At 41.4% G+C, this 16318-nt stretch overlaps 1 protein-coding gene across 1 annotated transcript in view; it reads left to right on the top strand.

Annotated features, from left to right (window-relative positions):
* The window catches only part of MYCBP2 (MYC binding protein 2), a gene marked incomplete in the record, with an annotated part of 5088083 nt that overhangs the window by 4856562 nt on the left and 215203 nt on the right, over positions 1-16318 (top strand). Inside the window, 2 exon segments of the mRNA XM_044072904.1 lie at positions 3582-3701; positions 14366-14467. Coding sequence (XP_043928839.1) covers positions 3582-3701; positions 14366-14467 — 222 coding nt within the window.

The raw sequence follows: 16318 nt of genomic DNA, 5'->3' as shown, positions 1-16318 counted from the left end.
TATGAGTTGGTAGGATTCTGCTTTTGCTTCTAACTGGTTCCCAAAATGATGGAGGAGCAGCTTTGGCCCATCCCGGACCTCAAGAAGTTCAGTCACTTTGTGCAGTATATCCTTACAAAGTCTGACATTTCAGACATTATTGTCCATCTTGCGCAGAGGGAATTTGTTCTGCATACTGGACATGTGTGATGCTTGTCTTCACATCCCAGTTCAGAGGTTTGACTACAGGTTTGTTTCTACTCTGTCCTAATGGGTAAGAGAGAATAATTCAGAACCTTATCCTTTGGCTTATGTTTTGTGCTCCATATCTTTGCAAAGTGTTTAAACATGGTAGCCCCTGGTCTACACAGTTGGGAGATCTACCATTTCCCTTACCTGGATAATTAGCTGGATTCATGGAGAAATTAACACGGGTCAGAATCCCTTCAACCTGCTGGAAATAACAATCTAGAGAAGGCTTTGATCACTCCATCTCAGAAAGTGCTGCTTCTAGAACTGATCCTGGATGTGATTGTTGGATGTATTTTCTTGTCTTTTAAGATGAGAGGTATTCTAAGAGCCCTTCACTTTCTGCCCCAGCACAGATCCCATCTCAGCCCAGTCCTTTCTCTGACTACTGTGCTATTTTATCAGGTCAATTTTCCAGGCTTAACATGGGAGCCTTTCACTGGTCCCTTGCACATTGTGGGGATCAGCATCTAAACAGTCTCAAAAACTAGATTCTTCCATCCTTGTAGGTGTCATAGGAAAGGACGTAGTGGGTTAGAGTATCCAGTCTTTTCCAGAGTCCCAACTTTTCTTCCCATGTTGGTTGTAGAGATGTATACATCAATACCCCCAAGCTAAGGTTTGGAACACACTTCTGCTCCTGGTCATTCAGTGTGGGCATGATTTCATCCGGAAGTAGGTCAGCTTGCTGGAGATAGGGGTAGTTTGTGTCAGTCTTCTGGGTCACCAAGACATTCCCCCTCTCATGTCTGTCTTGATCATGCCTTCCTGTGTTCTCATTCAAGAAACTGGTTAGGTCTCACTGTTGTTTTTTTTTTTTTCTCAAGGAGTGTGCGCTTTGGGATTGGGACATCAGCCAGCAGTTTTTTTCTTTTTTTACGGAATATGACAGGGATGCTGAGTGACTGTTAGAGCACCCTTATCAGGAAATATTTCTGGATTATGAGTGGGGAATAATGTATGAAGTGCTGTTCAGGGACTGGGACATTACCAGAATGCATATCTTCACATGTCTGGTCAGTGCTAAGTAGACAGAGTTCTGCATATGAGTGTTGTCTGCATTGTCCCTATCATGCAGGGGAAATTTTGTCTACAACTTCCCATCAGCCCAGCTCATTCAGTGAGTCCTTCTGAAGTTACGGGGGGGGGGTGTTGATTCTGAGAGAACAATATAAGTTTTATCATATTTGCTTTCCCCTGTTCCAACAAATGTCTCTAGAACTACACAGTCTACAACAGGTAGTGCAGGGACTGTTCATACAAGCAAATTGCACCCAGCCTGAAACTGCATGACTGGCTCCTCAGGTCAGTGAATTAACCAACTATTGCCTGTCATGTGATGCTTCCCTGCTTTTCTTGGTTACTTAGAAGCCAGCCAGCAGCTTATCTTGTGCATCAGAATTGTAGAAATTCACAATGTGGATGTTAGACAAAGGGATTAATCATGACTCCTAGACTACTTGCTTGACCTTGTCCAGATCTGGACTGAAATATTTTATTATTGTTTCGTCTTTTTGCATTAATTTTAGCATTATGTGATTCTGTGACAAGACAGTAGCCCATCTGATTGGTTGAACGGTAGACATTTCAGAGAAGTATGTTTCACCTCACCTCCTCCCATGGGACTTAAACTTATTTGTGGAAATGCTGATAGTGCCTTTTAGAGTCCTGTGGCTTGCATTTTTTTTTTTTAACTTGCATAGTCCTCTTTCAGGTGACTGTTACCTCAGCCAGGAGAATCCAAGAGTTTCAATCTGAGCAAAATAACATGTCATGATGTTTTATAAAGATCTTGTTACCTTGAGGGAAAAAAACGACTGGTTTCTGCTTAAGGTGGTCTCATAGGTTATTTTGAAGTAAGCCAGACACCTGCCCGTTTCTTCTTAGAAAGAACTAATCAGGGGAGGCCTTGTTGATCAAACTGGTTGTTTGAAGAGTACTCAGGTAATGTCTAATAGGACAATTGCAGTTAGCAAGATGAAGAGTTACGTTAGCTTTTTCCAAGAGCAAGCAGGGTGAGCAGATCTCAAGAAAGATGATGTCTGCTTGGCCAGGGAATTGTATTTGTCAGAGTTATTGATCTTCTAGCAAGCTACTACCTGGCTGTACTAGACCTTACTTGATTTGGGGCATTGCCTCCTTTGCTACATGCTTCAGATGCCTTTTGTGCAGGATATCTGTGCCACTTGGTCTGGAGTTCTTGTGTCCATGGAACATTACAGTAGTGTCCAAGGCATGAGCAGGAATTAGGGTAGTCCTAAATATGGTGCTTCCCATTGGAATCTTAAAGCCTTTCCTGCCACCCCGCAATAGTACTGCTTGGTATTGGTTCACTTTTTCATGGACCGTTGATTGAATCACTACCACAACCACTGAAGATATATTGTTACATGCATGTGTTCAGTCAACAATCTAGACTTCTACTTTTCAATCCTCTGGTCCATCTTTTATGCCTCTCAAAGGGTCGTTATACTATAGGTCTTAACCAGTTTCATCTAATGCGAAAAAGTAATGTCCTTCCAGGTGATGATTGCTGTGAAATTCAAAGCTGAAATGATGATACCTAGTGGGTCTATATTATATAGTTGAAGCTTCAGGTAATCGAATACCTAAAGCTCAACACCAAAACAGAGAAAGCTGTAAACATCGAACGGCCACTTCCGCAAATTCTTTCATAGGGAAAGAATTTGCTTGGCCGGAGGGGAAAAAAAATTCAAACCCTAATCGAGTGGGGGGCTTCATCCCCCCTACTCCCCCTAACTAAATATGCCAACTCCGAGATTGCGCTGCAGTGGAGAAAAGGGCAGATTCCCGAGAACGGCCAAGTGAATTTTTTTCCCTACAAAAGAATTTGCGGAACTGGCCATTTGATGTGTACAGCTTTCGCTGTTTAGGTGTCGGGCTTTAGGTATTCGATTACCTAAAGTTTCGATTACCTAATATATACCCTACCTGGTAGCTGAAGAAGTTCACAACGTCTTAGACTGCTGATTGAACTCTCAGTGAAAATCGATCTGGAGTTACAGTAAGCTCTGTAACAACCTTTCAGTACATGATGGTGAAGTACCTGTTAAGTATAGCTTTGATCTTTCTTTGTTAGAAGTTTTTTTTTTTTGTAGTAGTAGTAGTAGTAGTAGTAGTGAAATCCACTAGCAGACCACATTTTCTGTTAGAAAAACTAAAATGGTTTCTCTTTAATACTTAAATGAGTATTTTAAATTTAGTAGTAGCAATTTTTATCATGACCACATGTTGATATATATGCATGTACACCTAAAATAGATTGGAATGCCTGCTGCTGTTCTCTTTTTACATTTTCTTTTCAAGAGTAATTTCTGACTTTGTTTTAACAGGGTCATTTATCAGAAGCCTGGTCTCGTGTAACTAAGAATGCTATTGCAGAAACTATCATTGCTTTAACCAAGATGGAGGAAGAGCACCGGTCACCAGTGCGGTGCATTGCAACTACTAGGGTAATATTCTAAATGCATTTGTTATGTTTTCTAAATATCTATATAATATACATATACATGTAAATGTAAACAGCAGTTTGAGGACTAGTTTTACATCTGATTTGTCTCTTGCTTGCTACCATCTGCCCCTAGTCATTTAAGTCTACAGTATGTGAAACAACCACTGCAGTTTGACTTAGCAGGAGGGAATTATAGCCTTGTAACATATTGCCTCATGTCATGAGGTCAGATTTTAAAATGCAGTTATTCTTAAAGCATTTTTGAGCTGAATTGGTCATTTGTAGGGAAGCACTATAAAATTAGCTGGTAATAACAGTGGTGATTTATTTACTTTACTTTTATTTAATTATTTGTATAAATTTGTTAGCCACAGCAGAACAGTGGTCTGAACCTTAAATGTTCAACTCACAAGCTTAAAGGGATAAAACAAAAATACAAATGTGTGGTGTAGCTTATACTATAACAAGGAAATAACAAAAGTAGGATTATAGCTTACAAATGTAGCAAGCGAATAACAGAGAAACACTAGGCGTAAGAGATAGAGGGTTAATGGTTTTGGTAGGGGTGGATGGGGGGGCGGCAGGTGGGATGTGAGAACAGGAGCTAAAAAAGTATTTAAAAACACAAGAAAAAAGAATGCCAGGTGCAATGCAAATGTAGAAAACTGTTTTCTTGCTTTTTCACATCTTTCAAACACTGTATTTATAATTATTAAAGATAGAGGTGAATCAATATAAAATCTTTTCTTTTTTGAGTGGAACAATTTGAATTGAAAAGATGGTTTTATTTGCATTATGATGCCCAGTCTCCTAAATCCTTTTTTTCCCTCTTTTAAGTACGGACATAGAAAGCACTAAGCTAGATCACTAGAAAACCTGCATTTTCTCTCTCTGGTCTTGTCACTTTCTCAGAGTCCTGTGAGTCTTGTAAGGGCATTCATTGGCCTTGCAACTCCTTATTGACCTAGATTGGACATAAATACAATTTGATAAGATATCCGAGACCAAAGACTTTACATGTTGCTGTCTTACTCCAGAAATAAAAAGCTGGGGACTTAAATGCCAGAATAGAAGCTGAAGGCTGGCTGCTGCTCCTGTGAAGCTTGTGAGCACTTTTTCATGAGATGTTGAGAAAGTCCTGAAGATTTTTTCACCCTGACTGCTTATTTTCCCTCTACAGGTCTGCACAATTAGCAGTCAGAGTGAAAATGTGAGAGGGAGCAAGAGCTTTTGGAAGCTTTTGACTTGGGCAAGACACAACCCCCATATAGGTTAAAGGCTACTTCAGAAGTGATGAATTAGAACATTTACTGTTAGGAGTAAGTGTGACTTACACAGCTGTGCATTCTCTGTTGTTTTCTAGTGGGGAAAAAGAAACAAATAAGAACTGCCCCTTTGTTTTTTACCTAATTTCATTCTTAAACTTAGACTATATTTAGTAAGGTTTGGAAGAGTTACTGCCTTGGCACAAACTGCTTTGAAGAGGCTTTCACCTTAAGTGTGCCATCTGGCAGTTGAGGATCAGTGTTTTTACCTGTAACTGAGACTGTCCTGAAAATCCAAGAGTACACTAGTTACTGTATCACTTTTGTTTATTATTAGAGAAAGGTATATGGGGTTGTAGCAACCAAATGCTGCTGCAGTTAGTATTTTTAGCTCTTGATTGGTCTTCAGTTACACATTCATAACATTTCTCACTCTTTCAGAGATCCATGTACCATGTACAGGCATTATTGATCATTTACTGTTATTCCACCAAAAATATTATCCCCTTTCATTACTTCAAAACATTAATTTTATCAGTCTCACCAGGAACTGAAAATGCACAGCATATAGTAACGTAACACACACATACAAATATACATGTTTATTAATTCCACCTTTCAAAAACATATTCCTTTGTAATAACTGTGCTTGGATAACAGTAACATCACAGAAACAAGGCTTGTCACACAGTCTATTTAAGCCCTGTATCTGTATGTATTTAGTTGCCCCTCTTGGCTTTGAATCCCTGTTCCTTAATGAAAACTCTTAAAAATGACATTCAGAAAAACATTCAACGCCCAAAAATATATTCTACCTGTAAGGAATCCATTTAAATACTAGTATTGCCCTATGGCAGTACCTGTGTGTACTTTGCTTCTGTTGAAACACAGAACCTCTAAACAAAATGGCTTGCACATTAATACACATAACTCATTAATTTAAGTACAGGCAATGCCTGCACTTGAATTCCTGAATTTAAATGAGTTTTTATGCAAATAAATGTACAAATCTGAAAAATGTTTTTTTTTTTTTTTTTTATTTATTTATTTTTTTTGCAGGACGCAAGCCCTTTTCATTCCGAAAACCGCATTTGCTTGTATATTTTCATTCCGGGGTCACATCAGAGAAAGAGTGATCATTAAAGTAAAAACTTTTTTTTTTTAAAATGTTACTGTTTTCTCAGATCTTGCAGTCTCCGAGCACATATAAAACACAGATGTTGAACTGACACACATCACTGCAAAGTACAATGTGGAAAAACATTGATACAGTAGCACCTCAATCAAACATACTTGAGCACAAACAAAATTTGTAACTGTAATAAGCACATGAAGGGAAACTTTGCAGAATGTTCCCAGTACTAAACTCTTGATAACTTCTGCTGCTGTCTTTTATTACTTTGTAGAAACCATTGTATATATGAACCATGGGCAGCATAAATGCCTTAAATGCATGCTTCTTGGATATTAACAAGAGGCACAAATATCCATGCTTTCTTTAAAATGTGGTTAACAACTCACTGTGTCTAATTAATGACAGACCAGTGTTAAATCTTTAGTCAAGCCAAACCTTTATTTATACTGATGAAGGCACATAGTTTTAATTAGGAAAGATTTGCCTTCCTCCATAGTCCCTGCTTCTACTATTCTGAATGATAGCAGCACAATGGCTCATAACACTAGATCTGATATTGTTAATCCTCATTTATTCCTTACGTATGGGTATCGGTTCCGAGCTCGGAACAGAGACGGCCATTTTCCAAGCTCGCGTCAGCTTCAAACTCTCGAGTTACCCACAATTTCCTGCTCCCTGTTACCTCAGATTTTGTTTGCCGCATTGCCATCCGGTCGTGTCAAGCTACTTCTCTTGAGCTAAGTACAGTCAGTTGTTGTTTAATTGCTTTTCAAATTACTTTTCTGTCAGAAAAGTTGATATTTTATTGTCTCTTGCCCTGTCACATCTAGCGTTCATTTTTTCCTCAGGTTTTTTCTGTCCTTTACTTTCCCTTGTTACCGTGAGGTAATTTCTCCTTACCATCGTTGGTAATCCCTTTCCTTTTTCCTTTTTCATACCTTCGGGTACTCTCTTGTACCATTGTTGGTACTTTTCTATTTTTTAATATGGCAGATAAAAAGGGTAGCCCAGGGTTTAAGCGGTGTTCTGATTGTGGGCACAAACTGCCTACTTCTGATGCACACTCTTTGTGTTTTTTGTTTGGGAGCTTCCCATTTGTCTGTTGTACCACCTTGTACTATATGTGAAAACTTTTCTAATAGAACTTTGTTAGAAAGAAAAAATAAGCTGATACTGAAGGGACTTCTAAAATCTCTCTTTTCAAAGGCAATTTCTGGGTCAGTGGTCTCAACCCCTCCTAAAGCTCATAAGAAAATGGATGTTTCTACTAAGGCTAAATCCTTGCGTTCGTCCCCGGCTGGGACTCTCACCAACCAAAATCTAAAAAGGCTAAAACTTTGGCTCTGGAGCTCTCTGTCAGCCCCAGTGCATTTGGTGCCCAGACCCTCGGCACTGAGGCCTTCGGCTCCATTAGTGATTTTGGCTCCCTCCTCTCCTGCAACCTTCTATATATCGGCACCGAGGGGCTCCTTGATTCAGACCTTTAACACTGTTTTGACACTGACTGTTCAGTCGCCACAGACCTTGACCATGATCTTCCTCAGAACCGAGGCCTTTATTACTGACTCCAGTTTCGGCACCAACAACCACTTCGGCACCGATCCCTGTGTTGGTGCAGACAGTGACATTGGCACCGATGACTTCTTCGGTGCAGACCACAGTTGTTCAGTCTTTCTCGGCACCGTTGTGTTGCGTCTTGTGGACCAGGCATTCTTGGCCAGAGGTATTCCACCCCCCAGGAACTATCCTTTCTTGGGAGGTGATCATCCATCTCCAAAGATACCTTCTTATTCTCCTCCTTCATTGCCTTTGAAGTCCATGGATATAGTACAGTCTTCCCCTTCTGTGGTTCCCTTTATGGATCTCACTAAGGAACCGCTGTTGCCTTTGTGGCAGGATAGTTTTGCTACGACCAAGGATGTCAGCTGTGACACGCATAGCTTGCTGCTCCACAGTCATCCAGGGACTCCGAGTTGGCAGGCTAAGCCACTTAAGGGAGGAGTGCCCCCAGTTCTTGACATACACTCCTCTCCAGGTGGACCAGCATTCCAACTGATGGAGAACGCTTTTGCTGCTGCTGGCGATACCAGACTGTCTATACCTACACCCTCCTCTGGTACACTGGTTTCACAAGTCGCACCTAGCAGACATGGGGTGCAAGGACCTCAGGACATATTCCCTCAGGAATTCCCTTTTCCGCTGTCTTTCCCAGGGTCTCCCGCTGAGGAGGTCCACCGGAAAAGTTCATGTAAGAGGAAGCACATGGACTCCACAGAGGAGTCTCTTACCGAAGACACAGATTTCGATGAGGGGGAAGGATCCCCTCAGTCACCGTCTGAGGTATCCTTTGGCGATATCCTTGAAATCCTGAAACAGAGAGGTGACTGGCAGCCCTCTAATCTGACCCCTGAGGAATCTGTGTTCCTGCGCCCGGCCCCCTACCTCCTGGGTTACTCCACCTGCCAACGAACTTGTCAAGTTCATCGTGCAGCATGCTTGGAAGGCCCCTGATACTGTTGAAGCTATTCCCAGGAGGCCAGATAAGATCTTGTCCCCTCCTGCTTCAGATCCCCATTGGTCCAAAGGTCTTCCTGTAGATGCTTTGGTGATGGCGGCCGCAACAAAAAAGGATCTGGCGAAAGAAGAAAGCCAGACTGTCCATCCGCCTAACAGAGAGTCCCAGGCCCTGGACAGAATAGGGAAGTGCACTTTTGCTTCAGCGACCTTTGCTATCAGGTCCGTGAATTATATGGCACATTTTACCAGGCTTCAAAGGGATCTGGTTTCTGAGCTCTCTGAAACCTTGGCTGGTGCAGTGTCTGATGAGGTCCGTGACAAAGTGGCCTCTCAGCTGGCCACCATTGAGTCTATATCTAACTCCTCTATGCGATTGATATCTCATGCATCAGAAGGAGCAGCTAGAGTGGTGGGTTCAGCTGCGGTCTTGAGACAACACACCTGGATGTGCTTGTGCAACTTTGTGGAACCTTTTAAGTCTTCCTTTCTTAATGCCCCCATTGAGCCCTCCTCATTGTTTGGGCCCAAAGTTAAAAGCACACTGGCCAGATGTGAACTAGATAGTAAGACCCTTTCTGCCATAGGTGTCCGTTATGCTTCCCCTCAACGTGCTTTCTCCCGAAACCAAAAGAGTGGGAAGATATGGTTCAAGAAATCTCAGGGTCCTTTCCTTGACACACAGGCCGAGTTCTCCCCCAGAGGCAGAGGGGGAAACTCACAGGGAAGACTCTCCTTTCGGGGCAGAGGGGGACCACGCAACCAGGGTTCCAGAGATTCTTTCCCTGGCCAATCCTACCAGAGCTCCTGAAGAGCGGCCCAACTCCTTTCCTTTGGAGGTGGTTGGGGGACGTTTCTCCTTGTACCTTTCTGCCTAGCTAACCATCACCACCGATTCTTGGGTACAAAGGATTATAACCATAGGTTATCATAGCTCCTTCGATCTTTGTCCCGTTCCTTCAAAAAATCTTCCCGACGTTCCACCCAGTCAAAGGGAAGAAGAAGCACTAGAGAGAGAAAAGCTGCTAAGAAAAAAAGTCATCCAAATAGTCCCTCCAGACCAGATATGATCCAAATTCTACTCGAGACTATTTTTGGTGCCAAAGAAAAACGGGGACTGGAGACCAATTTTGGATCTCAGTGTATTGAACAAGTTTGTGAGAGTACAAAAATTTCGGATGGTCACTATATAGTCTATCCCCCCTCTTTTGGAAAAAGATGATTGTGTGTGCTCTATAGATCTTCAAGATGCATACTACCACATAAAGGTGGACAGACCATCAAGAAAATGTCTACCCTTCCGTGCGGGAACCAGTCACTGCCAGTTCAGAGTACTGACCTTTAGACTCTCTACAGCCCCCAGAGTGTTCACAAAGTGCATGGCAGTTGTCACAGCACACTTGCGACTTCAAGGATTCCAGGTGTTTCCATACCTAGACGACTGGCTCATTTCCGCCCCCACCAGACATCTACTGGAAAAAGCCTTGGCATACTCTCTCCTTGTTGCTCAAAGGCTAGGCATAACCATAAACTGGCAGAAATCCAATCTCACCCCATCTCAGTCGACAGAATTCATAGGGGTTATCTTGGACACAAAAAACTGCAGAGCTGCTATTCCAGAGCACTGAATTTTAAGGATAAAGCAACAACTACTTCCAATTCTTTCAAAGGAAAAATCCATGGCTCACTCGGTTCTACAGCTGTTGGGTTCCATGGCAGCCTCCATCACCATTGTTCCCCTGGCCAGGTTTCACATGACGCTTCTACAATGGCTACTACTCACCCAATGGTATCCTTTTCAGCATCCTCTTTCAGCCATGATTCGAGTAACCCACAGGTGCAAACAGGATTTAAATTGGTGGATGACACACAATCTCTCCCAATGGTCTTGCCCTTTTTTTCCCCAGCAACCCAAGGCCACAGTGACCCACGGACGCCTCCCTGATTGGGTGGGGGGGGGTTATGTCAGGGACAGACAGTCCAAGGCACTTGGTCCCAACCGGAGGCCCATCTGCATATAAATGTTCTAGAGCTGAGGGCAGTGCTTCTGGCGTTGCAAGCATTTCATCCCCTGCTGCCGTCTGGGACAATTGCAATTCAATCAGACAACATGGCGGTGGTCTGGTACATCAACAAGCAGGGTGGAACCAAATCTTACCCCCTTTGTCAAGAGGCCATGAGGATATGGCAATGGGGGATGGCTACCAACCGTTTTCTTCTAGCAACGCACATTCCTGAGAGTTCCAACGTGATAGCAGACAGGCTCAGCAGGTGGATTCTGCAACTTCACAAGTGGTCCCTGAATCCCTTGATAGCGGCGGAGATCTTCTACCGCTGGGGCTGTCCTTGCTGCGACCTCTTTGCGTCCCCAGCCAACTACAAATGCAGCAACTACTTCGCCCTGATTCCCCCTCCGGGACAGTCACCCAGGGACACTCTAGTCCACGATTGGCCCTCGGGTCTTCGCTACGCATTTCCACCCTTTCCTCTCATTCCCCAGTTTCTGAAGAAAGCCCGGCGGTTGAATAGCAAGGTAATCCTCATGGCACCATATTGGCCATGACAGATTTGGTTCCCATTCCTTTGGCCTCACATATTAGATCAACCATGGATCCCTCCATCCAATCCCGGAGTTGATCTCACACCCACAGAACCTGATTCATCCCAACCTGAACAGCCTGAAGCTAACGGCTTGGCTACTCCAATTCCCTTGATTGCCAGGCAGAATGATCTTTCTTTACCAGTACGTGATATTCTCATTGCTTCTCATATGTCTTCCACTAGAATTACTTATCTGAGCAAGTGGAAAAGATTTACCTGTTGGCTGAAAGATAAACAAGTAGACCCTTTTTCAGCACCAGTGTCAATAATACTAGACTATCTGGCCGACCTGTTTCAGTCGGGTCTATCGGCCTCTACCATTAGAGTTCATTTGGCTGCAGTTTCTAATTTTCATGAGGGTGTCCAAGATTCCTCTCTTATGTCCCATAAATTGTGTAAGACTTTCATAAAAGGTGTGAATCATCTGAAGCCTCCTTTTAGAGAACCTATTCAACCATGGGATTTATCATTAGTGCTACAAGCTCTGACAGTGGCACCTTTTGAACCAGTCTCTTCTTGCGACCTCAAGTATTTGTCATGGAAAACCTTGTTTTTGGTCGCTATTACTTCTGCCAGACGTATTTTTGAACTTCAAGCTTTATGTATCAAGACTCCATACTTGATTTTTCATAGAGATAGGGTGTCTCTGAGAACTAATCCGTCATTTCTGCCTAAAGTGATCTCTGAAATGTCCATTAATCAAGCCATCGAACTGCCAGTTTTCTTCCCCAACCATTCAAACAGAGGAGAGTATTGCCTATATACCCTTGATATAGACAGGCAAATCCGTTTTTACCTTAACAGGAATAAACCCTTTCGTAAATCTGACCAGTTATTTTTGGCCTTTTCTGGATCTAGATTAGGATTGGCTGTTGCTAAGGTCACATTAGCTAGATGGTTGAAGAACTGTGTGAACTTTATTTACACACAACGTAATATCTCGTTGCCTACTACCATGAAAGCTCATTCAACAAGGTCGGTGGCATCGTCTGCTGCCTTCCATGCCAGAGCTTCTTTACATGACATTTGTGCAGCTGCAACTTGGGCTACACCTCATACCTTTATCAATCATTACAAATTGGATTTGGCCTCCAGGGGAAGAGCATCTTTCGGTTCTATGGTGCTCAGGAATATCCTTCCATGAGAACCTCCCAGGAATAGAGGTAGCTGGGGACTCTGTCCCATACGTAAGGAATGAACGAGGATTAACAATATCAGATAAAGAAGTTACGTCTTACCATAACGTTCCATCTGTATTGTTGATCCTCGTTCAGTCATTACGACCCTCCTTCCTTCCCCCTCCTGTGGTTTCTAGTGGATCTCACCATCCAGTTCTCTTAGGTTATTTGACCAGAGGTAGCCTCTACCTTCTTTAACTTGCAAACTCAATCTGAGGTAACAGGGAGAGGGGAATTGTGGGTAAGAGTTTAGCTCGAGAGTTTGAAGCTGACGCGAGCTTGAAAAATGGCCAGCTCGGTTCCGAGCTCGGAACCGATACCCATACGTAATGACTGAACAAGGATGAACAGTACAGATGGAATGTTATGGTAAGACATAACTTCTTTTTCTGATAGTCAGTAAAACAGAAATATGCATCAGCTTAAGTACAGTAAGGCTGCGTTTTAGGAACAATGCATTTTTTTTCTTTCATAATTAACAAATTAGCGTTTGCTGTGCAAGAAAAATTATTGCACTGTACAGAGATGACTTTCTATTATTCATATTAAGGAACAAAATCCATACTGATTCAGTCTGTCACACAGAAATACTCCAGTAGCATATGAAACTGGCTTAGCTCTAGTAATGTGACAGTTATTTCATCCAGAATACAAGCAATAATCTTTGGAACAGTACACTGAATTTGTGTAATGTTCTATGCAACCAAATCAACAAATTATTCCAGTTTGGTGTCTAAAACAGGCTAAGTACCTTTCTGTCTTTCACAACACATACTGAAAAAATACTAATCTTTTAAAATCTCATTGCTCCCTACTTTAGAGTCTTGTAGATGTACAGTAAAAACTCCTATTCACAAAACTTGAATATGATCTCCAGATATGTTGCATTAGCCACAGGCCAAAATGCCTATGTATTATAAACAGTACCAAGTAAAATATGTTGATTTACTATAATGGAAGAGCCTATGCAGCATCAGTTTTGGTTATTACCTCTTATAGAAAGGGCCACATTGCTCATGGAAAACATTCTGCTTGCGTTTTTGGTCCCAACACGTAGTTCCAGACATACTAAAAAGATTGTCATTTACTTCAGAAAGAACCAAGCATGCTTTCTGCAAAAGTGCTCCTGGTGTCCAGCATAGCGGAATAGCATCTTATCCCATTTCTGAAAAGTCTAAGTTAGCTAGTTGAGTTTAAATGCAGCTACCTATCATCTTTCTGTTAAAGTTTTGGATTTAGGATAAGCTCTTGATATGTTTTCCTCTACCCATTACCCATGTTTGTATTTTAACACCGACTTTGTCATACTTCAGTTCCACTCTGTGTCCACACTGTATTAATTCTGCTCCCACATTTTTAATTCACCATCAGTTGTTCTGTAATGTTAACACTGATGAATATCTGTAAAGTTACAATCCTGGTTTGTAACATTTTTGAGTAGTAAAACTTGTAAATGAGTTTATTTTATTGTACTTCATATTTTGCATATACTGTAACTATAACTTCACTACAAGATTGCATAAATGCAGAGAAGAGGGAGAAAATGAGTTCTTGCTCATCTTTGAGTCTGTTACTTATGAAGGGGTGCACACAGTGTATTCAGTTTGATGTCCTGTGTGTTGATCATGTAAGCAGTGACAAATAATATGGCTCCCTTGTATCAATCTGCCTTTGGTCCATGCCATGGCTGTAAAAAAGGTCTTCAGACGAGTTAATTTGTCATTATCAAACAAAGGAATGTAATAAGTATGCCTGCCACTCATTTGGTGTCCATGGCCATTGTCCGCTAATGTGAATGACTGGTCCATTTTTCATCACAGAAACAAAAGTTTATCAATGAAAAATAGCATTTTTTTATATCTGGAAGCTGCACTTTGATGTTTGTTGTTTCTCTTGTAAAAGTGAGGGAAAAGTAAAAAAAAAAAAAAAAAGTCATTGTTGGAAAAAAAATGTAATCATATTTTAATTTCAGTTATGGCTGGCCTTAGCTTCATTGTGTGTTCTTGATCAAGATCATGTTGATAGACTCTCTTCTGGAAGGTGGATGGGAAAGGATGGACAGCAGAAGCAGATGGTAAGAATTGCTTCAGTTTCTCATTATAAAATATTAACCTTTGTACATTACTGAGATTAAATATTGCATCCAGTTGTACTCACACGGACTTTAGAGAGGAACATCTGCACTTGCTTGACAAGAGGCTTTGTGTTAGTTACTAAGGTTGGCAAAGTTTATCTGTTTGCAGATGTTACTAACTCAACCACAGAAAAATATTTGGTTTGCTTAACTGTTAATAGCTGAGTGGTCATAGTGTTTTTGCATTGGTAACATATAATTCTAAGGCAGGAGGAAGCCCCCATATTTTTTAATGGTGTTCATCAGAGGTATATTTTCAGATCACATCACTTGCCTTTTGTCAAAGCATATTGGAATGTTTTTCTATGCGATCCTGGCAGGAGCTGATTAAACTCACAGCAGTTAACTCATGTAATTTGCCATGGTCAGGCAGCCGTCTTCTCTGCTTTGTTCTTTCTTGGGTCATGTTTCCTTTATCTTTGAGGAATGATTTTATTTTTCTAGAAATAGGGCACAAACTTTTATTTCCTCTGTTGGCATTATCAAATAAGTTGCTTTTCACAAAGACTACAACCACAACAAAGCTGGGGACTGTTGGTTCTCCAACTCGATTGGTCCTATTTGGAACAAGCTTCCAAGCGAACTTATAGCACTTGCCTCCACACCCATTTTCAAGGAGCATCTAAAAACCTTCCTTAGTTCCCAATGGCTCTGCCTTTGTACTAACCCTGACTGAAACTTTTATTGCCTCCTGTCTCACACCTTTTCTTTTACTTTAACTCCTACTATTTCCGCTGTTCTACAGTTGTTGTTGTTGTGTCTTTTGGCTTTTCCCGGTTATGGGTTGCATCAGCGGAACTCTGGTCCACTAATGATTGGCAGTAGATTTTTACGTGCCGAGTTGCCAGCTCTGACACACAACCTTCAACGAAGGTATGCCCATTCACGCATGTCTCCACACAGAATACGCTCTAGCTGAGAATTGAACAGGACAACGTCTTACTGTGAGGCGACAACGCTACCGCAGCAGCAACAAAAAAAAAAAATCAATGTTAGTCCCCTTATGTAATTTACTTGACAAATTCTGTCTTGTGTATATCAGTGTTACATATGTTTTTTCTCACATTTTAGCAATACCTTTGAGTAGCAATTTTTCCACCTGATGTATTTTTCTTGGCTCTTCTACTAGCATTGTTTATTTTACTACCTTTTTTTACAATTTTTTACGATTCCGTTTGTGGAGCTTTTCCCCCAGGCCTCTACTGAAAATGGAAATGTATCCAGCTAGACTAGCCCGGTCAACAAATGTAAAATAAAATAAATAAAATAAATAAAAAAGAATTCTGTTGTCCATATGCATGTCGTAATCCTAGAAGTCCTCTGACTGTGTCTACAGTTTAAGAATTCTATGAAAACACAAACTTACCTTAAGAGACCAGAGGTTAACTAGATTACAATTACTGTAGAAGCAGTGTCTTACTGCCTGACTTTGTGGTAGGCAAAAGAATAAATGCAAGTGTAAGTTTCTTTCTAAAGACCTTTGCTTGTCATCTGAGTGTTGAGGTACTGGCATTAAATCCTCCAGTATTCTTTTTCAGACCCTTAATAGGTCAGTAGCCACCATTTTTTTTACTAGATATTAGCTTATTTGTCCATTCAGAGGTATTTGTTGGGGTGGATTAAGGTGTCCTAAAATATAGGATTATAGATTTCTAAATGGATTTAGCCAAAGATGAGCACATTGTAGATATAGTGCAAATAGGTATGATGTTGGTGAAAATGAGGTCAAGAAAACTTTAACTCCTTTTGGGCTAGTGTACTATTTTCACAAGGGAAATGGGAATCTTTGGG

The sequence above is a fragment of the Protopterus annectens genome, chromosome 5.part1 (assembly GCF_019279795.1).
Source record: "Protopterus annectens isolate FY-2018-M chromosome 5.part1, PAN1.0, whole genome shotgun sequence".
Taxonomy (NCBI): Eukaryota; Metazoa; Chordata; order Ceratodontiformes; family Protopteridae; genus Protopterus; species Protopterus annectens.
Note: the sequence above shows the minus strand (reverse complement) of the source record. Positions and strands in the feature narration are given on the sequence as shown.